The 27452-nt window shown below is 36.6% G+C and overlaps 1 protein-coding gene across 2 annotated transcripts in view; it reads left to right on the top strand.

Annotated features, from left to right (window-relative positions):
* cntln (centlein, centrosomal protein) overlaps positions 1-27452 on the top strand; it is a 196646-nt gene that overhangs the window by 99997 nt on the left and 69197 nt on the right. For both annotated transcript variants that reach the window (XM_088626946.1, XM_088626938.1), the window contains 3 exons: positions 4602-4702; positions 22448-22539; positions 26803-27287. In XM_088626946.1, coding sequence (XP_088483072.1) covers positions 4602-4702; positions 22448-22539; positions 26803-27287 — 678 coding nt within the window. The remainder of the gene's footprint in view (positions 1-4601; positions 4703-22447; positions 22540-26802; positions 27288-27452) is intronic.

The following is a 27452-nucleotide window of genomic DNA, read 5'->3' as shown; positions in this document are numbered from 1 at the left end:
TGGATGAAGCTGTTATAAAATGGATTGATGGACCAAAGCTATACTGGAAGTTTGAATGCTCTTGTTAAAATCCCGCTTTGCTGTGCTGTGTTATGTAAATGTATTGGAACGCCCCAGTTCTTCCATATAGAATTTTTGTTTTAGTTTATAATTTGTACATAAAATCAATCCAATGAAGCTGTAAAAATGAGCAAACCATTGACTGGCATAATAATCATTTTAATATGCTGCTCATAGACCAAATCCTACCAATGAAAACCAGAAGAGTAAAGAATTATCTGTCAGACAAAAATAGGGTCACTGTTGCTGTACTAACTTTAGCAGTGTGTGAATGGCTTACTTTTACAGAGACGCTAAGTAACCATAAGTAGGTAACAACTAGTGCAGCCCCAATTAAGGATTGTACAGAATGTAAATTACTTCATGAAATTTGTAGTCTATGGAATTGCACTCTCTGTGTTGTTGCACCACTGGCTCTGTTTCATTCCACTTCAGGAACAAGCTGTTCATATGTAAACAGACCGTCTGGCTCAGTATTGTTGCGTGTAAGAGTACAAAGTAGTACATTAAAGGTTGCCACAGAAACACTTTAGGTACAGGCTGTTAAAGCTTTGTAAGCGAGAGAGAGACAAAAAAAGGAGGAATTTCGGTAATAGAGATGTTGGTAGAGCAGCAGGGGCTGTCATTGTAAAAGCTGGCTAAATGCAAACTTTTAATTGCCCATGAAAGACAACCACCACTCCCCCAGTTTAACTGAAACATAGTTTAATTTGATTTACAAACTTTTAAACTAATATATCTTAATGAAGTCTTTGAAAGTTTCTGTCCAACTGCATGCTACAAAACATTCAGTTCTACCACGTGATATGTCGTGAAGATAGACGTACTGTAGAAATAAGTATTTTTACTGTAGGTATTTTTTTCTTATGTGTGTTAGTAGAGAGGGACATTAAAGGAATAGCAGGGAAAAAAAGGAGAACCTCTTAGATTACCACTATTGTTGTTTCAAAACAAACCTTAAAAACATGTCCGTAACGATGCATTCAGTGGTTGTGGTAGACTGTTCACAGTAAAAAGAAATGCTTGAAATAATAGTGTAAAAAAATTTCTTCATAAATTTGGTTTTTAAAGTTAGAATTAGTAGTTAATTTTTTTTTGTTTCCTTGAAACTGGATTCATTATTTGTCCATAATCTCGTCTCACTACATGCTCAGGAGGTATGAAGATGATGTGAAGTGTGGAGCCCCTGTGCCCCTTTTTACACTTTAAGCCCTATAACGTCTTACGCAGAGTTAGTAAAGACCACCCACAGGAGCCCAGCATGCCAAAGCCGTAACTCTGAAGGAGCACAACAAAGTAGAAGCTTTGGCCAGCAAACGACCAGTTACAACAATAGTGTTAATCCAGATCATAGTCTGTTAATGACATCACCCAAACATGAGCTAGCGGTGTCTGAACCATGGACCTCAGAACATGTTTCTCTACTGGCTGAGCCTCTCCGGAACTCCAGATGTATCCATATGTTGAATAGTATCAACAACATCCAACTGCGGATCAACATTAATAAATAATCTCTGTAACTGGTGTTTTTAACATATATACTGTATGAATGTTCAATATTGTGACTTGTGCTGGTATTTTAGCATAAACCATTCACTTTCAGTATAGAACACATTATAAATCTCCTGTGGCTTTATCACTCTAAATCACTGTGTTGTTATTCTCTCTCCAGTCCAGTTTAACAGATCTCTACTCAGTCATTCAGTTATAACCAAATATGTCTAATCTTTATTTTTTCTCAATCACAGCAGTAATTAAAAAAATGATACAGCAAATTTTGTTTCTCAAATTTCTGGTGGAGAGATTTCTCAAACAGCACTGTCAAAATCCAATATTATAAAATAGAGAAGAAAGAACGGTACCTTTGTTTAAGTGTATGGTACATTTTAGAACAGATCTTAAATTTCTAATCCTAGAAAAAGATAGATATGAATTCCATCACAGGTTTAGTAGGCATAATCCAAAACAGAAAATCCAATTGTACTACATGTTCCAAATATGAGCTCTTTACATTTTAGAAATATGAACACTAAGAAAAATTGTAACTGATTGGTAACTGCTATAATAAAGGAACATGTTATTTGTTCTGAAAGAGTGAATAAGGAGTTGGTTCAGTGTTTGAGTATTAGCACAGTTTGCAGTTTGTACCTTATACTAATTTTTGTTAATTTTTCATATGCTTCTTAAGGTCATATGTGAATTTGGGAGACATTCCTTTTTGATTAAATTGCGTTTCCTTTTCTTACTGCTGTTACTAGGAACATGTTATGTGTATCATGTGAAATGCCACTCAGGCCTTATGCACTACGACCCATATTATACATGCAGCAATTACCAATCATGACGTCCATTTACTTAATGTTGAGTCAGAGCCAAAATGTTCAAAGAATACTGTATAATTTGTGAAATATTTAACAAAGTGAGCATTCTCAAACATCCACTTTCATCTTGCACTTGTTTTTGACTGGAACTCCCAATCACAAAATATGAGAAGTGTGTCTGAGGTCAAGCATTTCTGATTGTATTAATTCATTCTTTGTATGAATCAAAATCATATTGGACTGAGTAAGAAAAAATATGCTTGGTATATATATTTATATACTCATATTAATATTTTAGAATCTATTAATATTAAATAGTACTTTGAAATAATATTTATGGAAATCAGTAATATATGTAATTAGAAGGTTTGCAGCAAGTATTTTCCAAGAAAATGGAACAGAGGTACACATTGTGGCAATTTAGGTGTATAAATGTCATTGTAAAACAATGTCATTTTGATTAGTGTGTTCTGAAACAGTGAATGAATTAGAAATAAACTATTTTCCCAGTTATTTAATCAAGGGCCCAGAACATGTCACCGGGGTAATTTTATGGTGGACATTCTAGGAAAGGGACACATTTTCAGTTTAATTTCCCATTGCCTGCAGGGCCAAGACAGAGTATATTAATTAAAACGACTTCCTTTTAATACAGACACAGCTGCCTCTGTTGTAACCAGAGAAGGGAACTTTTTCCACCTTTCATTCACTGGTGGTGTAATTTATATCTACGAAACATCAGGAAATTGCCACTGGTCTGCTACAGAAAAGGTCCCTTGCTCTGGAGAGAGGAAAATATAAAAATAGCTTGACATGGAAGCCTCTTGGAATTTCAGAAAATGTGTTTTGGCTTTCATTCAAAGTTTACAAATATTTGCTGCAGATATAGGGTAAATGAAAAAAAAATAGGCGCATGTTTCAGGTGAAAAACTCTCTGTGGAGTTTGCCTAAATTCTCTGCAGATTTCTTTAGGTCCTAATAATAACTTGAAAGTGCATGTTTGAGCATGGCTTTCTTTCCTCTTAATTAGCCATTAACATGAATCAAAAATAATTGCAGTTAGGTAATTGGGTTTAGTTTCAGTACTTGTCAGTTTTTCTTTTTTTTTTCTCCCAAAGCATGAAGTGCACTATTTTCACAATGCCGTTGTTTTAACACTATAATGCCCATCAGGACTATTTAAAATGTTTGTAGAGGACTGTGAGTTTATGCGTAATGCGTTTTGAACTAAGCAAATTTGTATTTCACAATGATACATCTACAGACATTTGGAATGTTAAAATTAAATATGATGATTGCTAAATTAAAAAAAAAAATTAAATTTGAATTCCAAACAACAAAATAATGAAAAAATATTCACATGAGAAATGTTTTGGTATTATGATGTTACAACTATAACATATATATCCATTTTCTAACTGTTTTATCCAACCCAAGAGAGTCATGGTGGACCCTAGCCTCACCTGTCAAGCAACGGACACAAGGGTTACAGCCTGGACAGGACTACAGTCCATTGCAGGGCACACAGAGACAAATCCACACACACTCACACCAGGGCCAATTTCCCCAGAAGCCAATTAACCTGCCACAGCTTTATGTCTTTGAGCTGTGAGAAGAAACCAGAGGACCAAGAAGAAACCAACGCAAACACAGGGAGAACATACAAGCTCCACACCTCAGGTCCAGAATTGAACCCAGGGCCCCAGCACTGTGATGCAGTAGTGCTAACCATTGTCCCTTTGTGCTGCTCATTATGAATCTATATTTATTATAAATATCTTATCGATGCATTTACATAAATCCAAGTTTAACATTCTGTATGACATGTTTATGTCCTGGCCAAATAATTGCTACCATTAAATAACAGGTTTTCAGGATTTCTTTAGGAATTGTAACTTCAGTATTTGAATTTTTTTTCTCCCCCAACAAAACATGAATATGTCACTGATGGAATTAGGCGATATTGTATTATTTAAATGAAATGTGCAGTATGGTTCCTTAGAAATAGAAATACAGTATAGAGCATATTGGATCACTAAACTATTCCACTGATTAACTAAAGTCAGTATGTGTGAAAACACACAAAACATTGGTCATGTTAGCGCTAAGTAATGGTGAAATAGACATTAGTATTTAGCTCATCTTCAATTAATTTGGCTCACAAAAAGCACTGTCAGCGACATACGAAATAAACAAACCTTGTTTTGCCTGAAATGACAGAGCCAACCTAGAAGAGGAGCTGGATGTGCTGAGAGTACAGTCGGCGCTGGACAAGGCTACTGTCCAGGAGCTCCGAGTATGTCTTCAGCATGAGCACCAAGGTAAGAGGGCCCCCACCAAGATCACTGGCCAACTTCACTGACTTCCCTGTTTTTCATCCTTTTTATTTGAATGTATTTGTGTCTTATTATACTTGCACCAGTGCTCCTTGCATTCACACATAATGATAATGTTGTATTGTAAGTCACTCTGCCTAAGAGTACTGTATGTAAAAAATCCCCTACCTTAGGATGGCCACTTTCATGGCCCAGTGCTCATGAAAGAGTTCGTATGGAGCTGTGTACTAAGTTGTTCACTAGTAAGTACGACGTTCACAATCATTAGAATTTAATCAGTACCAATTGCAACAAGAAGTAAATGCAGAACTACGTTGGGGACGTAACTAATATCTTAAGAGGAATTAGTCATTTAATTTCAAAACCTGATCTAGGTTTATTTGTTGATCATCAGTCTACATCCATACAGTATGTTTAGGCTTCTTTGGAATACTGGAATAATTTTTTTTAAATGTGTGTTCAGAAAAACCTATATTAGAGCTTATTTGATCACAAAACTATTTCACTGACTACCGTTATGTCAAACATGGAAAAAGAAGGTAGTTCCCTCCAAAAAAATAAAGGGATACTTTAAATTCAAGTTGATGTTGTATTCAGTGTTAAAATGTGAATGTGATGTGTTCAATGTGTTGGAGGAGAAAAATCTCATTTTGAAAGAAAAGAAAATGCATGATCAACTTATATTGTGTAACAGATAGAAATAATTATATGGGACTTGCCTAGGTACTGCCTATTGTGTAGACTTCAGAAATACTTAAGCTAAAAGCTGATGTACAGTACTTTCAAGTAATGACTTGATAATATAGTTTTTCGCATGTGTACGCCTTCTGCTTTTGTTGTTTTCCGGGAATAAAACTGTCCTATTGTAGGAGAAATGTCTGTTATTTGACTGTTTATGGTGGTTTGCTGCTGTTCAGCAGTGTTGGGTCAATTGAGTAATTTAGAAGAGTTGTAGGAATCTAACAGGCACTTTCAAAACAGCATTTTGACATTTGATATTTGAATGGCTTTATTTAAGGATCATAATTTAAAACCCTAAATCAAGATTTTAATGTAACCATTAATATATGTAAAATCGTAGTGTCACTGATAATTAAAAGGTGTGGAACTCAGGGTAAGACTAGATTTGCATATGTACTGTAGAATTTAAAGACGACTATGTTTTTCTTCTGATACTTGTGTACTGTTAAGAGATAATACTTTTGTACTAATGCTCAAGTAGTTTTCTAGAAGCAAACCTTTACCTAAATACATATTTTTCAAAATAACTGCTTGTGCTCACATATGACATTTGAATACTTTTTACTTCCCTGTCGAAAGTTCCCAGTCAAAGTTGCCTGCATGAATGTTGCATTCATAATGGCGTTAAAAAGAAGTCTCTTTTGAGGTCTTACCACAAAAAGAGGCGACTCAGACTCGCCAAACATGGATAAAATAAATTTTTAGCTTTTTTTGGACATACTCATTAGTGTTATGTTTGGTGTAAAAAAATATGAAGCTCTTGTAGAGGAAACACTCATGCCCAGTTTGAAATGTGTGGGGTCTGTTATGTTTTGCTGTGATTTTGCGTCTTTGGTCCTGAATCCCTTGTCAACATTGAACTCCAAGACGTACCAGGCCATGGTGACCAAATACCCAGTTTTTTTGTCTTAAAAGCCCGAGCTTCGCAGAAAAAAAGGCATTCTAGCATGCTATTACAGTATACTGTAGTTAGCCAAATTGAGAAAGGACTGCTTTACTGCCAGCAGCCATATCACCCTGCAACTCACAACTGGCAACCCGCTGAAGTTAAGCGGGTGTGAGCCTGGTCAGTACCTTGATGGGAGACCTCCTGGGAAAAACTAAGGTTGCTGCTGGAAGAGGTGTTAGTGGGGCCAGCAGGGGGCACTCACCCTGCAGTCCATGTGGGTCCTAATGCCCAGTATAGTGATGGGACACTATACTGTAAAGAGGTTCCGTCCTTCGGATGAGATGTAAAACCGAGGTCCTGACTCTCTGTAGTCATTAAAAATCCCAGGGTGTTTCTCTAAAAGAGTAGGGGTGTAACCCCGGCGTCCTGGCCAAATTTCCCATTGGCCCTTACCAATCATGGCCTCCTAATAATTCCCCTCTATGAATTGGCTTCATTACTGTGCCCTCCTCCCCACTGATAGCTGATGTGTGGTGAGCGTTCTGGCGCACTATGGCTGCCGTCGCATCATCCAGGTGGATGCTGCACATTGGTGGTGGTGGAGGGGATCCCCATTACCAGTAAAGCGCTTTGAGTGGAGTGTCCAGAAAAGCGCTATATAAGTGTAAGCAATTATCATTATTATTATTATTATTATTATTATTATTAATATTATTATTATTACTGCACACAAAACAGTGTTCCCAATTGGCCATTTCATTCTCCAAACCTTGATCCAATTGAATATTCTCTCTAACACTAACAGAAAGGATTTGAAGGGCTTAGAGCAGTTCTACATGGAGGAATGTTCATAATTTTCCACTCTCAAGTGTCTAAATCTTCTATCACACTCAAGATGGTGTCAAGTTAAAGTAATTCCTGTTAGAGGAAGATGTACAAAATAATTCAGGGGTATGAATAAATAGTATGCTCATTCTTCCTGGAATTTAATATAATAAATAGAACTTAGTTCGGTTATATTTTATATATTCTATTCAGATTGCATATAACATTTTTTTTTTCTTTTTTCTTCAAAAGACATAATCCAGTCTGTAAATATTTATATATGTTCTTGTTTCATCAGGGGTCCAAAGAAATTCATAAGACTTTGTGCGTAATAAATGTATTGGTGTGTGAATAACAAGGGCTAATTAAATTAATCATCAAATATAAATTTGTTGGCATTGTCAGTGGTTCAGGATGGTGAATCAGTTATTTGGAATGTTTTTGGAAAAGCATTTTAAATCCAGATGGGTAGACTTAATAAATGGGCTTTCAATATATCATAATGTATTCTAATATATTCTTTGCATTTTTCAACCTAAGCGTAATTGTGATGGTGATGAACTATTTTAAATTACTAAGTACTTTGTAACAGCTGCATAATTATTTTAGTAGTTCTTCCATAAAGTGGCCCAAGGACACAGTTATTTGTGTATTAAGATGTGAAGCCATTACAAGGGAGTCCAGTATGCACTGCATATACAATCAGCTCAAATAATATCCAGGCATTATTTACATGACCCATTTAAAAATGCTGTGAACATGAGTTCAAAATGAGGTATCGACTTTCCAAGAAGAGTGCCCTGTTGACCCTATATTGCAGATTTTGTTAACACTGGGCTTTTTGTGCTACTTTTCATTGCTGCGGGGGTGATCTGATAAATGGTCATAAGAGCAGTGTTTGCTCTACCACCAGAAAGATTGCCTTGCTACATGATACTTATCTTACCATGCCAACTGAACAAGAGCACCCACCCTTCTACATAATCTTGTACTATACACTTTAAGTTAGAACACCAGGAGCTTTAGACTACAAACATTCAAATTCATTTTCACAAACAATATAAAGATATGATTTACATTAACAGGCTTGCGTATTGCGTACAAGTGAAGGGCTATGAAAATGGAGAAAATCAGGAAATGACTGAGCAGATTAATTAAATAATTAAAAATTGATCATAATCTCCAACTTGTAAAGATTTCTGCCAAGAATATACCCGAGCAGTTGCTATAGTCAGAGGCACATTAATTATTTGTTCTGTAGCACAACTTTGGTGAAAAGAGTAATAATCCAGGCACACTTGGTTAAAGAAATATTTATTTTAAAAATATTTATTAACAATGACAGTGACATGCACTACATTACACACAACAAACATGCAGTATACAACTTACTGTATTTACAAATTTACAGACAAGGCATTTAAAAACCTTTGCCAAGTCCACCCAGAAAACCCCAGGCTCCTACCAAATATTTTACAAGTATTAATGCCTACAGAGGCCACAGAAGACATAAGTTGCCTTTTAAACTAAATATAATACAGCCTACGATTAAAGCTCTCTCTCTAACCTGGATGCCACAAAATAAATGGTAGCCTATCTCTATTCTAACTCTGTTCTAAAGTGCACCCACAAAGTGGGAGGTGCATAATTAAACCTCAGGAGCTCCTGGTTCTGTAAAAGCTACAGATTAACAAGCTTTCTTAGCAAGATTCAAACACTTAGCTCCAATCACGCTTTAAGTATGGAGTCTTGCCTGGCATAAGCTTCAAGTTCCATCTCCTGTGCTCCTTTCTGTCTTATGGTCTGACATTATTTTCCTCTTTTCCTCTCCTTTTTCTTTCTTGTCTTGACCTGATCTGGTCTCTTTCTGAACTGGCACTTAATCATTTACCCAAAATGTATTTTACTAAGAAAAAACAGGGTCAACTTTTATTATTACTTTGATCACAGACTCTGGACCCCCTACATCTCACTTGCTTAGATGATCTGTGACCATGACCTAAAAATTCACAGTGTGCAAGTGTACTTGCAATTTTGACAAGGGCCACCACAAGGTCAGTTCTGAGGAAGCCTTGTTTTATGTAGGCCTCTTGGGCAACCATCTTTTTTTTCTTTATGAGGTATTTTCTAACACTCTTACAAGACAAGCTGTAGATAGAGAACAAGCTTCTGGAATTAAAAAAAAATAATCTTGTCTCTCCTTTGGTTTGCGTACATGTCCAAAAAGAACCTACATCGTTATTGCGGCATTTGCGATCCTTCATATCCTGGCTATCGATTGGGATGAGCCACCTAGAAGACACTAACCACACCTCAGACATTTTGACACTTTTATGATTGGACCACCAGAAAGAGATAGACTTGTCTTCCGAAGCGTATTATTAGTAATCACTTCTTGGGAGACCTAAGGGAAACATTTATTGAATCCCTTTAAAAAAAAACAACAACACACTATATCTGCTCCCTCCCTCCCCATCTATATTGTCACTGTGACAGACCGCAATTTGTTAGCTCTTATCTTAGCCCTTATTTACGATCAGTACTGTGATGGGGATTACCCCTGGGCCTCCAGGAGGAAGCTAAAGCTTTCAATTTGGAAACCACCATGTGCCAAATGTAATTTCAATTTTGAGGCAGTTTCATACAGTCCACTGTATTGGTCTGAATTTCAGATGAGCCCTCCCCACTTCCCACTACAGAATTATGTGTTATCATAAAGGAGGTGAGCAAAATAATGGAAATACCAAGCCATAGATGAATATGTATTTACTTATAAGGGGTTGGGCCACCTTTTGCCTTCAAAATTGCTTCAGTCCCTCTAGGAATACTGTTATACATTAAGTACAAGCTTTGAAGGGTTTCTAGTGGAATATTGCACCATTGTTCGTGGAGGAATGCCTCCATTTCTTTGAAAGATGAAGGAAGTGGAAATCTACTCCACATGTTTAAGAACTTCCCATAAGGTTTAGATCTGGTGATGGGAGATTTAAGGCCTTCGACTTCATCCTGGTTCTCATGAAACCACTCTTGAACCAGTTTAGCAGTGTGTATAGTGTGTTAATGTATTGGAATATAGGAACATCTTGAGTAAACAATATTAGCACCATAGGGTGCACCTGGTCACCTAAAATGGCTTTGTATTCCTTGGTCCTGATTCTTCCATGCAGAATAATAACCAGACTGAATGATTCCCACAAGATGGCTGCCTATAACATAACACATCCATCACCATGTTTAAAAGCTGAGAACAGGCAGTGTAGATTGAGGGCTTTCTTTGGCTTTCTCCAAACATAAACCCATCCAGATGTAGGAAAAATACTAAAAGACAATACATCAGACCAATACCTTACCTTCTTCCACTGGTATAAAGTCTAGGTTTTGTGCTTATTACACCATGTTATGCATTGCTGCGGACTGGCCTTGGTTACAGGTGGTTACTGAATGGTAGCCCTGCCATGAATATCAACTTTGTGAAGCTTACAACATACAGTGTTTGTTGAGACTGAGGTCACGGAGGTGTAGATCCAGTTTTAAGGTGATTCTTGAGGCCGTTGGTTTGTGTGGTTTTTAACACCTATACTGCTAAGTGTCCTTCTGTAACAATGAGAGCAAATTGATGGCAATGATGCTTAGTGGGGATAAATATATCACTTTGCACTCTAAACTATATTAAATAGAGAAATTATCCTATTAAATAGGTAAATCAATCAGATCATGGCACTGCAGTCAGTCATAGCAGAAAGGATGAGCCAATTAGAATGTGGCGCTCTGCTGTTTCATGGCCATAGTGAAATGCCTTTCAGTGAGAGTTGCATTAATTTCGAAGTCAGCTTATTCAAAGAGGCGGTGGAGCTGCTGTTATTTTCTTTTTTTTTTCAAGCAGATTCAAAGTGTTGTGATGCTGCTTGATTCATAGGGTTATATTAAGTTATTGTACTCATCTAATTGAAAGCCAGCTAAGTAGTTGTTTTGAATTGATATTTAATTATCATCATTGGATCCCTGGTTCTAGTATTTTTACAAAAGTTGCTTATATTACTTTCCTCCAGGAAGATTTTACATTCTGCGTTGCTTATATTCATGTTATGTTTATCAAATCAATAAAACTGAAACTAACAAAAACTATGTAGTTTAAGATTTTTTAAAGTTTTATTTTAGTTCTTTGAGGATAGAAAATGTAAGTCTGACCTTGTAATACAGTACATTAAATTAAACTCATTATTATTCTTAAAGTGTTAATGTTTGTGTCATTTAATTCAGAGAGTTCTGTCATTGTGATGCTTTGTTTGCCCTTTGTGTTATTATTCTTGTATCTAAACTGCTTCTGAGTTCACAATGTGCTCTTCCCTTTAAAAATTGAAACTATTTAAAGCCAAGCTGGTCTATAACGACCACTCATGGGAGCATGTGAAATAGGCCTTCACACTTAGTTCATCTTGTTTGCAGGTGATATGAACACCACCGGTTTATTTCGTATGCAGTTGTTTGTAAAGTGGTTAAGGAAAAGAAACAACTTTATTTTGTAAACCAGTGAAGGAGTCCATCTGCTTGATGATATAATTAGAAAACCTAGAAGCCTTTTTGTTCTTAGTTTTGTTTTCCACATAATTGACCTTAAAAGTGGTTACAATTGAACTCCAACACTACCATAGTAGAGTAAACTGATGCTAGCAATGACAGGGTGAATTTAGACCTTTTGGTTTGAATTGTGGAGCAGGGCAGCGAAAGACATGAAAAGATCCTAAAGGAAATTATATCAACAGAAAGAACAAGCTACTGTAACGGTGTATCAAAAAAATGCACATTATAAATAATTGTGATAAATGTTGAAAATGACAGCTTTCAAAAATTCCCTGTATTTCTATCAATCTATTCATTTGCTGTCTGTTTTGCCTGGTGAGGGTCATGGCCCCATCTTTCTAATAATTAATTAATTTGTGCACTTGAGTTAATGAAAATTCAGCTTACATTTGCCAACTACACTGCCAGCAGATGTCAAAAGACTTCTTGCTGGCAGTTCCTCAAGTGAAGCGCAATATCCTTTAAAAGAAAGTGACTAAAACTGCAAGATTTTATTGTTTTGATTGATAATATCAGCTGCAGCATTTTTCCATTCTGGGGATTGATTCAAAGGTGCAACTGCAAAGTTTTCTTCTGTTTTAAAGGTTCCAGTGACTATTCTTCATTTTTCAGAGCACTATTGTTAATAGTGCTTGAAATCATTTTTAATTATGCTTTTTTTATGATCACAAAAATCTGGTACTCCTCCCTTCCTTCTTCCTCAGCACGTGGTTTTGGCTATTTATTAAAGGAATTTTCCCTAGATGTTTGGAGTATCAGATTAAGAAATAGAAAAATTGAATTCATTCAAGCAAGTGCCCATATTTCAGCAAACGCTCGCATCCCCCTCTTTAAGTAAAGGGTCTTATTTTTTGTTAATTTCCTTGTTTTAATGATGTGCATAAAATAATACCTTGGGGACATCAGTGCACCTCTGTGTTGATATCATCTACTGTATGCCATAGTACATGCTGTAATTCATTGTTGTTTTTCACAATAAGTGAAAAATTATTGTTATTATTTGAGGACTGAAACTGAATAACATCTATATTTGTTGAGTGGTATAATCTGTTTGCCAAACAAGTTAGCAGTATTATACTGTATTATACTGTATATATACAGTGAGTATTATACTGTATATATACGGTGTGGTGTCTTGCAAAGGTATTCACCTCCTTACAATGATGTCCATTTTGTTGGATTACAAAGGATACTTTATATACGCTTTTTCTAAAGTGGATATTTTTAATCAAAACTAAAATGCTCAAACTGTATGAACAGTATGAGTGTGAAAGAAGTTATGTCAGCAAAAACTAAATGTTCCTCAATAATTTGGCCTTTTTACTGTGCTGACCAACAGTTATTTTTAAATTAAATTTGCTTTTGTGATTAATAATGAGATTAATATGAATGATGTGCAATGACGTGGCAAGGTAAAAAAGACGCGTCCGACTCAGAGCTCACTAGCAACAAAAGGGAACACTGCAACAAAAGGGAAAAAGGAAGCCAAAAAGAAATCGGAAGACACAAAAGTAACCCAACACTCAGGGCTGCAGAGCCATAGTTGCAAAGAACAAAGAAGTAAATGCAAAACCGTAGAAGAAAAAGAAAACTGGCATAAGTAAGCTACGAAGTAGGAAATAGTGCAGTAGCTCAGCCCGTTGTGAAGGGCGAGGGAAGTATTTAAAGAAAATTGGAACTGATAATTAAATAATAACTTAATTAGCCGCCAACCGGGAACGTCTGCCGTGTTAGGGTGTTCTAACAATGCCGGGATGTGTGCTGGCCTGCGTACAGTATGTATTCGGGACTGATCACCAGCGCTTGCTCAGGCATGACATGATGAGTCCAATATAATATACTGTACACATAATCATATTAGCATGTATTCAACCCAGTGTTTTCAAGTAATCATAAGTATTAGCACAAATTCACTTTCAGTAGAGTGTAAATGTCATTATTTGGCTGCATAGTTCTAAAAGCAAGACATCAGTGATCCACTGAGCTCAGCATAGTCTTTCTGTAATTATCTGAGATGCTTTGCCAAGCCTTTGCTGCAGCTACTTTGAGTTATTGCCTGTTCTTGGGATGTTCTGATTTCAAGTTTCTTCTTCAGTATGTTGAGCTGCATTTAAATCTGGAGATTGACTTTACCAGAGTAAGATTGACTTTTTTCTCCTGATAACCTCCTCAGTTGCATTGCCCATATGTCTTGGGTCTTAGTTATACTGAATGGTAAGTATAGAAGCATATTCTGCATAACCAGACAAGTGTTTCTTTAAAGTTCACAATTCTGCAATCTGCTGCTGCTATCATTAGTTCCATCTGCAAGAAAGACACATGAGCCAATTCCAGATGCACTCATGCATGCCCAGGCCATGATGTTACCCCACAGTTGCAATTGCTTCACGGTTTAGGTGATGTTCTTTGGTCATCTGTTGTTTCCATCTTTCTCCCCATTTTAACCTACAGTAAACCTGGTCTCATCTGTCTTTAGAACTCTATTCTTTCCTAGCTTATTTTTGTAACTTTGTTCTCTCCTGGTTTATTTTAGTATTCCTGAGCAAATTCTAATTGGACTTTTCTGTTCTGCATGCTGATGAGAGGTTTACATCTTGCAGGCTTTGCAATTCTACTGTCTCAGTCAACAGTAGATTTTGATACCTTCACCTCTGTACTCTTGAGGATGATGGTGTTTTCACTGACAGTTGTTTTAGGATTTCCTTGACAGCTTCGATCGTTTCTATGTCATCAACTGCAAATGTGTTTCTTTGCCAAACTAATCTTGGCTGATGGATAATTATACAATACTTCTTCAGTATATTCCAATGATAATTTTGGTTTTCCCAATTTCTGTGCTACGAATCTGACTGAGTTTTTTTTCTTTCAAAATTGTCTGTTTTTCTTTTTCATCTAGGTTTTGAATCAGAAGTCAAAGAGTCAGGTTGATAGGATGTTCACAGCTCTTTTATGAGTGCCTAATTACCCAACACCTGCCCTACAAGAGACGCATATCAGACATGTGATATGTAATATTTTCACTGCCTACAAAATAAAGGGGTTCAGTACAGTCAATCAGAACAAACCCACAGACCAAACATTGACTTGCCTGATTTTAATGTTTACTTTGTGCGGAAAATCCAGTGAACAGAAGTTAAAGGTCCAGCCGAAGAGTCTATTATTTTGTAAACCACTATTCAAAATAAATCTAAGTATTCATATCAGCAGCTTTAAGTGGATTTCATAATTGTGGCAGATATATTACTTTGGTACTGTCAGTGTTTTGCTATTACATTATTTAATTAAACTTTTGCTATTAAAATTTATAATTTTTATATGCTTTCTATGCTTCTTTTCCAGGATTATCATTCACTGATTTACAATATGTAAATCATGTTCCCTTAGTACTGGTAAGAATAATAAAATAACTGGTCAACCAATGAATGCTGTTAGCAATAAACATTTCTACACGTACAGTACGTTGTGTTGACCTAGAAAGTGCCATTTTGGCATTGTCTAGTTAAATTGCCGTGGTGGATTATTTTGCCAGGCATTAAATTATTTTAGCTGCTTCTTTTGCAGGATACATGGTTATTCAATGCATACAAGTAAATTATTAGCGAAACAAGAAACACGAGTAGGCTGACGAAAACAAGATTACAGAGAAAAAACAGTAGAGATCTGCAAGGTAGTCTTTCTCTCCTCCCCTGATCTCCTGTACATTAAGTCACCTGTCTGTTAAAAATACTTCAATAATAATATTGTCTTTAATCTGACCAGCTGGATGATAATGTGGGTTCACTATTAACAGTCAAATTAGCTAGATGATCCGAATACCGTTCCCTCGTGTGTAACATTTCTTATGATTTTATGTTGTAGCATGCTTCCTCACTATTGACTTATAGATGACTTATATGTCATTTATAAACACAATGGCGCTGATTCAGTTGAATTCAGTAACAGGCTTGATTAAAAATGAGCAATGCAGCCATAACTTATCTTAAATTTGATGTTTTGGCTACATTTTTGATTGAATCAGGTCTTGTCTGTCCAAGGTTGTGTTTCTCTGGACTGATTACAGAACAGCAAGATATATATTTTGTTATATTGCTGTGACCAATAATGTAATGTACAAAATTTCAGAAAATGATACTTTTGTTTTAAATCAAACTCTTCTACCGTTTTGCTCAAGATGCATATTAATACTACTGTATATGAACTTGCTTTTTTATATTCCATTTTTATTGGACAGCTTGGAAGTGCTTTTATTCTTTACACCAGATTTTTATCATCCCTTTCCTTAAGTTTAATCTCAATTGTACAGTTTTATGTTTTTTTAAGAACAAACTTGCTGTCCTTTCCTATTAAAGCTGCGGTTTACAAATCTTTTTTAAGTTACTATATGGAACCAGCTATCTTTCCATTTTACATTCTGAAATTTCACTCCTTCTCAAGAAATAACAACACCCTGAAAATCTGTTCCATTCCAAGAAATCACGTCTAACTGGAGACATCCCTACGTGTACAGTTTTCCAACATTCAGATCACCACTCACATTGGGCAGATACAACGTGGATTAAAATTGTCAAATATGACTCATGTCTGCACTCCAGAAAGTTTAATGCTGTATTTGAGAATTGGCCCCAAGACTACCACTGTGGGTATTTTGCTATCTGGTTCTAAGTACAGTAGGTCACATCAGTTAGAAGTGAGGATGGTACAATCCCTGTGTAAAGTTTGTGTATACCTTCTTCTATGCTTTTATATTCTTATACTCTACATATAATATGGTTAATATAACTAGTGCAAGGATATTACAAATACTCATCCAAGGAGCCAATGCAAAACCCATCTGTGTCTCTACTACCACTGATACTTTGTGTTAAATAGCAATGAAGTCATCATAATAATTTACTTATATTACATCTTCTGTGGACATGGGCTGCCTGTTGGTGTATTAAAAAAAATCTTTAGTGGGGTATTGACTGAGAAGTCTCACTTCCTATTATTCTGCTAGAACCTGTAAAGAAAACATATTGAGTGCCCAAATTTATTGTGACAGAAGGAGACAGTAATACAGTGTGGACATTCCCAGTTGGACAAATAGGAACATTTTTAGTACAAATCTCAAGGTCGGTTATGTAGAGAAATGAATACCTTAGTCTTTCTGCAGTACATATTTGATATGCAGTAGCATTCCTGGTACAGTACCTTGTGGCTGGCTCATGTGGATGCTTCTACTTGCTTCCATTTCTTTTGCGCACACCACTGCCAAAAGCATGGATTTCCAGCTTGAAAATGAATTGGAGTTTCCTGAAAGGGAACTTGCGACTATCAACAGGGAACTCATTTAATTGGAATCTGATCACATAGTGACTCTAGAAGAAAATCCTCAAAAAAGACGTATCCACAGCCTTGGATTGGCAATCAATTGATATTTGCAGCATTATTTTGTGAAATACAGTATATAAGGTTGAAACCATGAAAAACGAGCAATGCAGATTAAATAGGACAATATTCGAAGCTGTGTGCAACACAGCACAATTTGATCTGGTTCCTTGCTCTAGGTCATGGCTGCCTAAGCCATTTTCTGCTGAATGAAAAAGTATATTTATCTTGAACCTCTGCTTCAAATCTAGTCTGTGTCTCAATTTGCACCTTTAGATTGTGGAAGAGTTTCTCTTGTAAGTTTGTTTAATTGATTTTACTGTATATTTAGAAAATCCAAAAAATACAGCATACCTATTAACACCCTACTTGCTAGATATTTGTTAAAGTTAGCTAATGAACCACCAACACAGATACGATGTTAGATAAAAATGAAAGAATGTGTCTGCTGTTTATATCTAATACCATTGCTTGTTGGTTCTGTTGTGACCCACATGGGTTTTCCATAACATGTCAGTAACTGTAACTGAACGCACAGGTGTCACGTTATATACTGTATGTCAAAGTATTAATTTTTGGAATTGACAGACTTGTGCAGGCTCCTAGCTGAAAAGAAATACAGGCATAGCCCAAGAGAAAGCTCTTTTTGTAATTTCAGTGTTACGATACATTTACAGTATCTTAAATATTGAATCTTATATATTAAAATATTTAATGTGAGATACAGTGGCCTTATATTATTTATGTACTAGATGTGCAGTTTACATTGAGATCTTTATAGACATAACTATACAGTATACAGTATATAAAGATTATTTAAAAAATGAGATTATTCACCCAAGAGGATGAATAATGAGGATGATCCCTCCCTCCTCCAGAAATAAAAAAATTATAACAGAGAACAAAGTTTAGGAATATTTGTCCTGCAGATCCCTGCTTGTCTTACAAATTTAAGTTTTTAATGATTATGATCTGCCTCCTTTTCTTTGTCTCATTTGTTGATTTAATTGAAGGAAGGAGGTACGTTTCTATTAATCGATCATCTATATTTCATTTACAAAATAGATTTTTATTGGAAATTGAAAAAATATTTTTTTTAAATCAATCCAATAGACGTGCTTTTAGAAATCTTTTTTGGGTTTCTTGGCTTCCCATTTTTGAGGAACGTTTTAATGTTGACCCTCGTGTTTCTGTCTCACGTCTTGGTGTTTCAATTAAGGAGTTTAAGAAAAAAACAAACAAACCATAAATTGCCCTGTAAGGAAAGTGAATTTAACTACAAAACAAAATCCATAAAACATGCTTCCTCCCAATACTGCATTGATTCCGATGAATGCCTTGACCCAAACAAAGGGTAGAGGTTGCAGTCTACCAGATAGACATCAAAATAAATAATAGCAGAAGATGAAAGGCATTTACACATTGGTCTTTGTTTCTTTCTGTGCCTTAGACAGGCAAGTCATTAATGTATGCAGCACTGCTGTGCTTAGGGACACTGCACAAGTGGCTTGGGAGCCACTGGATTAGTATCAAGGTAAAGTTGAGGTACGTATTCCCCAACTGCAGGAGAATGGGATAATTTGCCTCTTTCTGCTTAAGGATCCTGTGTGTAGCGCTGTGTTCATAAGATGCACACATGACAACTAATTGGATGTGACATGTGCGCAAGACAAAAGAGCTGGCTAATTTAATGTAACAAACTTGTTAGCCATTGCTAATGCAAAAAGGAATGTTAACCTATGGAGAATATCCCTCTTCTTTGCCCCCTGTACTCTCTTGCCCGCCAAAGGTTAGCTGACTTGGGAAGTTAGTGCATCAATATTTTACTTTTTTAAGCTCATTCAACAAATTGGCTACTGGATACAGCATGAAAGTTTGTTTTTTTTAAAAAAAGGGAAGCCAAAAAGTTTCTTCTTTAAACTAGCAAAAAGTTTTTTTTCCTTTGTTTCTTTCTCTCCTGACTCTTTAAAACAGACTGTTTTTTTTCTCCCATTTTTAACCCTTTGTGTTTGATGCTTCTGAGTCTGAGTGCCTGGAGAATGGCAGAGTAATATAGCTGGAGGCGTTGTTTTCAGCCACGACCAAAGTGCTTCCTGTGAAAGTTGCATTCATTTGGAAACCCAAGAGAGTCTGAGATGCTGATTTAGCAACTGCACTAAAATGCGCCTCCTTGGAGTTTTGTGGTCTTTTCTTCCTTCGCTTTTTTTGTGCAGAAAAACATATGTTTGATAGAAGATGCAACATGCTGGCTTTGCTGTAAAAACCAAAGCAATTGGGGGAAAAAAGAATTTAAATGTGAACACAGCAGGTTGATAATTTGTGCCAATAACAAGTAAGAGCTGGAATGTAATGTGATGGGACTCCACATTATTCTCCTTTATTTTTTGTTTCTTTGCTTTATTTATGTTACTCTGTGTACGATTCAAGCGTGTCTTCATTGTTTTATCTTAAAACTAGTAGTCTGGTTTCATAAAACTATATTTGGGCATGAATCAAGAATGAAAATGTTAAGGAAGGTAAAATCAGAATAAAGAGCTCATTAGGTTTTAATGGGGAGCCCCCTAAATATGCTAGATTGTTTTGTGTGAGGCTTGTATTCTTATAAATGAAGATTTGTGTTTTAATTAGAAGCTACACAATTATTGATGCAGTACCGAAACATCCTACATTCGCAGCACACTTGCATTGTTACCTGCTGTGCCTTACTTTAATATTTTACTATATTTTGGAGCTCAGCTTCAGATTTCTAGTTTTTCTTTCCATTTATTGGACCAACTGCCAGCAACTTCCAAATGATTGCAGCTTTCTGTTTTCCAGAAGCTTCTAGTATTTTATTCAAAGGGACATTCCTATCTTGGATTTGTGTTCGGCGGATGGATCAGATTTTTTATTTAATCTGGCCCGTTGTTTATGAAGAAATAATCTGTATTGTCTCTGCACATGACATTTAATTCCCTGTCTGCCTTCTACACTGTTGCAATTTGGGGATGTTGCAGTGGCTCTGTGGCTAAGGATCTGCACCTGTGGCTGGAAGGTTCCTGGTTTGTATCCCGTGGCCGGCAGAGGAATCCTACTCCGTTGGGCCCCTGAGCAAGGCCCTTAACCCCAGCTGCTCCAGGGGCACCGTATAAATGGCTGACCCTGTGCTCTGACCCCAAGCTTCTCTCCCTGTTTGTGTGTCTCATGGAGAGCAAGCTGGGGTATGCAAAAAGACAAATTCCTAATACAAGAAATTCTATATGACCAATAAAGTGATCTTATCTTGTGTTATGAACTGTCAAAGTACACAATTAAAATGAGGTGCAGTTGACTTTTCCTAGTTACTGTCTCATGAAGAATGGCTAACCTCAGTTCTTGGTTTATATTTTTTTTACCTGTTTTTTTTACAAATGACTCCAGTTTACAAGAAATACTGTACCACGAAAGCAGGAATTCTTTCATTCACTTACAGTATGGTTTTGCAGTGAGTGGACTTTTCTGCAAATAAGATAATTCATAATTTCAGGATCAATAATCTTGCTGTGAGAAAGTTTAGGGTAATTTCTCATGCTCTTTCATGTGTTGGAATCCCTTCTGTAATTTGCAAACTTGAAACTTTAATTTGAAACATGTTGTTCTTTATTCTAGTACAGTACATTGCATTTTGTAGCTTGTATAGATGTACCATACACCATTGGCACAGTGCAGAAAACATTAAAAACTTTTTTTTTAATTTAACAACACTTTTCTTGAATTCAGTCCATTCATATTATATATGACTGAACAGCTGCAGTCACTAAACAAATTGGGACACTTTGCACTCTAGTGGACTAAGCAGTCAAACACTACTTTAATAAAGACAGCAATTGTTTGCAAAGCAGTTAGCATGCAGTTATTTTATGGCGTCAACACTAATTGGACGAGTGCTACTGATTGCTTTTGCTAAGATGTTATGTCACCAAATTACTGTTAGTCAAAGACATCTAAATTGTTCAGCTTCAGTGAGCTCTTTATTGCATAGAGCAAATTTCTTACTTGCTGATATGACAAGTACTGTAGCTGGTGGTGCTCCTGGCCATGTTTAACTGTGTTTTGTTTTTACCCTGTACTACACTTTATTTCCCAGGTCTTTGGAAATGTAGTGCACACATCATGTGTTTTAATTTGTTATCTGTATGCGCCAAATCTTTTTGGATTATTTGTTTTTTGTGAGTTCTGATACGTTTAGAGTCGATTTCTTTTAGTCAAATATTTACCTCAAAGTGTGCATGGTAGCAATGCATCATTGTTCATAGAAATAGGGAAAATTTATCATGTGTAACCTTAAAACTACTTATTTTTCTAATTACGATGCTGATGCTGCTATGCCGTTTGCTAGCACAAATACCAGCAATAAATTGATGGGTGTAAGTTAGAATGGAACATGCTTGCTGGCAATTAATTGGAGCTAGAAATTGAGTTACAGAATTTAAAAAATCTTATAACACAGTTTGTGAGATGATACAACTATTGTGTAAATGAAGTGTTTTGATATTCTGGATGCTTACTGTAAGTTTGTATACAGTAGGTTTGGTTTACATTTACTATTGTGGTTTTTAATGTACACTGCTAACACTCATAGTCTCACTTAAATGAGAATATTGGTTTAACTGTAAATTAATATCTGTCCTATGCATTCTTTATGATGCCTAGGATTGACTCTTTGCTGTACTGCATACTGCAGTACTCATGTACTGAGTGCTCTACTCATGTACAGTATTTGTATCACTCAGGCACCCTGTTGTGCTCTTTAATCAATGTTTGTTATTCAGCTTGCTTGGCATGACTCACTAGGCTCAACTGCGTAAACAATTTTGAAATACTTAAAGCAGTACTTCCAGAGGGTTAGCCACTGAAGAAGTACAGTTTCAGAAGGGTCATTAAGTATCGCAGAACTGGGAAATCTCCTAAGGTCAGCTTTCACTTTAAAGCTATTGGACCTGCAAAGCTACAGTAGGTTAAGCTAAACCAGTTTTACTGTGTGCCCAGTTCTTGGATTGTCATAATTATTACTTTTTGAACTGCTACTAGTCCTGAAAGAAGATACAAACAGATTAGACTACCTGGGCACCTACCATTTAATTGCAAAGAATGCGTCTTTTAAGAGAATATCTTAAGACTCTGACTAGAGCAATTATGCGACTTTAAGGTAGGAAAGCCATCTTTGCAAAGAACGGCCAGACAAAGTGAAAAGAAAATAGATCTAATTATTGCTAATCGAGTCTTTATAGAATGCGGTATTGAAGATGACAAGGTGCTTGTTTGAGCTAGACACGTCATGTCACAATATGTGCTTTGTTCCCTGGCAGAGCTTCTCTTCAGACTGGAGGAGGATGGTGGGGTCAAGAGCAGCACTCCCAAAAAGGAGGACAAAGACAGAATGGAACAGTCATTACAAAAGGTACAGATAAAGAGATTTTCCACGTGCCATGGTTGCCACTGTGAATGAAGGAAAAAGAATGGAAAATAAAATGAGACTACTTTGCAATTTTCTAGCTCCAGAATAGGACTTATCATGTATGAACCCTTTAGCAGTTGTAGAGGTTAAAGCTTTTACTTTAATAAATTTGTCTTTAAGTGTTCCATCTACACTCGCAATCCAGTTTTTAATTTCATATGATGCAGTTATCTGTTTTTATTGGCATTTCTAGAAGTCTACAGCACACCCCTTTTGATATAAATTGATCTGTGTAAATAATAAACTGTATATGCTGTATTCCCTGAATTAACAACAGAATTCCAAGTATCTGCTATCTTGAGTGTTGTTCTATGGATTATTGAATGCTTTGCCATAGATCATTGATGTTTTTGCTCAAAAATCTGAATGTCTTTTCATGCTTGTGTAGAAAGTCGTGCTCTGGTTAACTCTACATCACATGAGCTAGAACATCCAAAGTTAAATAATAATTAGTAAAATGTTAATAAAGCCGAAATAAACAATGTGAATTGAACTATTATGTACAGTACACCCTATATTTTTGCACACCAGATGATCTCATAGAATGGGATGTCCGGAAGATTTATAAGGAATATCTTTAATGAATATTAAACAAGATTTAATAAGATATAGGAGTTCTAATTGTTAGTAAGTAGTAAGTATTTGAAAAATAATTTCCAATTCTCTGGTGGTAAGTGTTGTTTGGTGAAGTTCTGTATTTTTCAGTAGGGGTGAATTCCAAGGTGAATTTGTATTTTTCAAAAAATTATGCTTCAATAACAAAAACACAGATGACAAGGGAATCGGCTAAAGATGAGTAATCTGAGATGCAGTTTTCTTTTGTTTTAGGGTTTCTTTCAGGTTAAAAAGCCCAAACTGATTAAATATTTCAGGTGTGCTGTCCTGAATGCCCTAAAAAGTGTTAAAGACTGTAAGTCTCAGTCTAGCAAACGTTGCACTGGGTGAGAACAGCTTACAAAAGTCCATCTGAATTCTGGAGCTGCTCTGCCAGATCCAGAAGGTAAAATAATTCATGAATCTGGACTGTACAGTATAAAGCAAGGAATAAGCTTTAGTTGTCCAAGACCAAAAAGAGATAGACTTGGGTGAAAGATGCACAGAAAACGTTGACCACTGAGGGCACAGAAGTCCCTCGACCAGTTACAGTATAAGCAATTGAGGGACTATCAAACAGATTCTGTAAATCATTCATGATTTACAATTATACTGTATTACTTTCTTACACTGTTCTTTGTTTTTTGTTTCACATTTTCTGGAACTCCTGTTGCTGTCTTCATAAAGACGAGCAATTGGGAGGCAGTTCATTCTCCTTGCATTGTCCCAGTTGCCAGATTTTGCAGTTGAAGCACTGAGGTCTGGGGAGTTACATCAGCAGGAGTTTCTTTATGAGGGTTGCTGTGTAAGTTTTGAACCCGAGCCAGACAAGTCTGGGAGTGTTTTGAAGCCCTCCGCTGATATTCTCTTTCCGAAATCCGCACCTTCTGAACTTCTGTTCCAGCAGGAGGTGGTTTGCCAGATAGCAGGTTTCCATCACGACCGGCCTCCCCAGCCTTCCGTCTTAAATTGAGTTGAACATCAATAGTAAAATTGAAGTAAAGGGTGTCGAGGAAACCTAAGTGTTTATCAAAATCAGGTGTATACAGGAGCTGAAATTGATAAGAGGAAGGGAGAAATGGGAGAACTGCCTCCTTTAAACATCTTGTGGATATAGTAAACAGTTACTGAGACATATGAACTTCCTGAGAATCGAATCTTTAATTGTATTTCTTTATACAAATCCCCAAATCTTTATTTTTTTTTGTTTCAAATTGATGAATTTCTGTCTGTATTATCTACCAATCTGTAAAACCAGGCCACTTCGATCTGCAGAATTTCTAAACTTCAAGTATGCATTTTGGTGTCAGAATGTCAGCTACAGAAATAATAGGGCACACCAGTCATAATGAAGTACAGCTACATTTAATTTCCTACTGCGTATCCACTGAATGAACATCTCCATTGCTAGTTTCTGCGTAGAGTAGATGATCTCTGGTTTAATGTCTTACTAATGGCAGATGGAGCAGCATGTCCTTTAAATAGTCTGGAAAACGTATCATTCCCTGTTTTTTTGGAGGCTAGTGCTGCATTTGTGGACTGTGAATTAAGTTGTTAGGGAGTAATTTACAGCAGATGATACAGTTGCATGTACTTCTAACAAATGCCATATGGTCAGGTAATGAAGGCTGTCATCTCGTTATTACTGAATGACAAACATCATGTTAAATATAATAACACAGAGAAGAGGAAATGCTGCCGCTAATTTATTTTTAGGAAGAGTGAGTAATTGAAATAATTCGGGCCCCACAGTGTGTGGATGTCACACAATTTATTTCAGTCTATCATCAGTAAGCGAGAGGAACAGTAATTTTGTTTGAAAGGTAACATGCATAGTAGAGGCCAGAGAGTGCCAAAATAAAGGGAGATTGCCTCGGGGTATACACCCAGCAGGCATTTACTGTTCTTTTTAACTGGCTTGACAAAGATTTAACATAGAGACAAAATAGACCTTTTTTGTATTTAGTAATGGGTGACAGGAGCTTGTGTGAAAGTCAACAGTCCACACAGGCTCTCATAATGGAATTCATTCACGTGGATTTGCCAACCCACAGCACATGGACTTTAAAAAGAAGTACCTTTACTTATACAGTACTGTACATTTCTTTAAGGCTATGTAAAACAGAGTAACATCTAGCCTGGTAAGCTGGTAAGAATGTGTGGATTTCTATTATGATATCAAAGTACTTAATTAAAAGGAAGGAAAAGAACAAAGCTGTCAAAAGTGTTTCTGTCCGAGTAACTGACAGCCTACAATAAAAAATACAAAAATAAGGAGTCTCTACCTTTCTGCAGTAAAATAATACCACATTCTCAGATGAAAAATGACTAAATGATGTTTTATACAGTAAAAAATAAAACTGAGTGCCGGCAATACAGTATTCCCTAGAATAATCAACTGACTAATAGCTACAGTACATCTAACAACAACTTTTTTTACAAAGTGTCCACACTTTGAGAATAGTAATTTCCACTTACATTTACAGTCAAGTCAAAAGTATGTACTGTGTAAAAATTCATTTGATTAATAAGACCAAGATAAGAATGCTTCTTTGCAGATGGGAAAGTGGAGCATAAACATGACACTGTATTGTTCATGTTTGCTCACATTTGTATTTTCGCTAAACAAGCAAATCTTGTATTTTTCAGCAGCAAATCAATTCTTTCAGTCCTTTATAACAACTATTTTCAGCAAATGAACAATGCTAATGTTAAAGTATTCCAAATGGTGTAATATCTACCATTAGTATGATAATGCTGCTTTGATTCCAAGTTATTAGCTAAGTTATAAGGTGTAATGCAGCTGGTTTGTACTGATTTCATGTGGCCAAATTCTGTAATATGTTGATTATTCAGTTGACATAACACAGTTTAGGCCTATTACCATCAAAAGCAGAGCCACTTAATCCCATATATACTCCAGAAAAACGGAGCCTGTTCCTTAATCCTATTTGACATATGACTTTAATAGTTCCAGAAGATTTTTATTTTTCTTCTCACCCAAAAATACATACCATCCATCACTCTGTGTCTTTTTAATATCACAAACATCACTGAATAAAAAGACTTGCACTCTAGGGACGGGCAGGAGTGTCTTTAAATGTACAACGAAAGAAAAATGTTATTCCCACAAGTTGATAAACAAGAAAGGTTGACCTAAGGGATTAACAGCAATAGAAAAGAGTATTTTTTTTCAGCCACACTGGCACTGATAAACCACCTGAAATATAAGCAAAAAAGCTGGTACTGCCTCTGCTCTAACATCAATCACTTACTATAGGAAAAGTGCATGTGGCAACATGCACTTTGTCCTTCGGTAAAAGTATTTACTAGTAATTACACTGTTGCTCACATTATTATTTCACGTAAGTAAAATATGTAAGTATTAAATTAAGTTTTATTTTCTTATCTGATGTTTTTTTGTATCCTCTTCTGTGTTCTGTATTGTAAGTTAACATTCATATTTACAAACTCTTAATTGTCTAAGAGTTTGTCTATATATATAAGCCCTGTATCAAAAGTAACCATCTTCAGTTTTGTTTCATCTGCTAAACATGCTGTTACTGCAGCCATGGTTTTCAGACCAGATGCCATATTGTTGGTCTGCTGCAGATTAGCCATCTGGAGAAGAAGATGAGAGCGCTGGAGAGGGAGACACAGAGGCTGTCGGCGGCCAACGAGGAGCTGACCCGGGCGCGAGACGGACTGCAGGTCTCCCTGGCCCGGCTGCGCCGCCAGGGGGAGGCCAGGGAGGCGGCGGCGGCGGCGCAGGCCAGGGGGGAGCGGGAGCAGCTGCAGGCCACCGTAGCCGAGCTGGAGAAGCGAGTGGCCGCCCTGAGGGGGCAAGTGGCCGACGCTAACGAGCTGAGGAGGGAGCGCAGCCGCCTGACGAGGCAGGTGGAGGAGCTCCGGCGGGAGCGGGCCGCCGCGCGGCGCTCGGGCAGCAGGGCAGGAGGCTCCAAGGTTAAATTCAAAGCAGCCCGGGCCAAACACTCACTCCGACGGAGGCGAGCGTTCCTCAGTCAGTCCATCAAAGAAATGAGCAGCATATTCGAGAACTTCAATAAGGACGACTGGGAGGACATGAGCCGAGACAGGTACTCCTCTCATTATTTTGGGCATATGTAGCAAGGGGACAGTGTGCATATGCAAAGCATAAGCAAATGGGGAGATTGAATTTCAACTACTGTCGATTTGGTATTCAGGAGAAAAAAAAAAGAAAAAAACCCACTGTCAGATCCTTTGAAATATCCTGGGATGTC

The sequence above is a fragment of the Lepisosteus platostomus genome, chromosome 1, assembly GCF_059453375.1.
Source record: "Lepisosteus platostomus isolate fLepPlt1 chromosome 1, fLepPlt1.hap1, whole genome shotgun sequence".
NCBI lineage: Eukaryota > Metazoa > Chordata > Actinopteri > Semionotiformes > Lepisosteidae > Lepisosteus > Lepisosteus platostomus.
The sequence above is the reverse complement of the archived record's forward strand: the minus strand, read 5'-3'. Positions and strand labels throughout refer to the sequence as shown.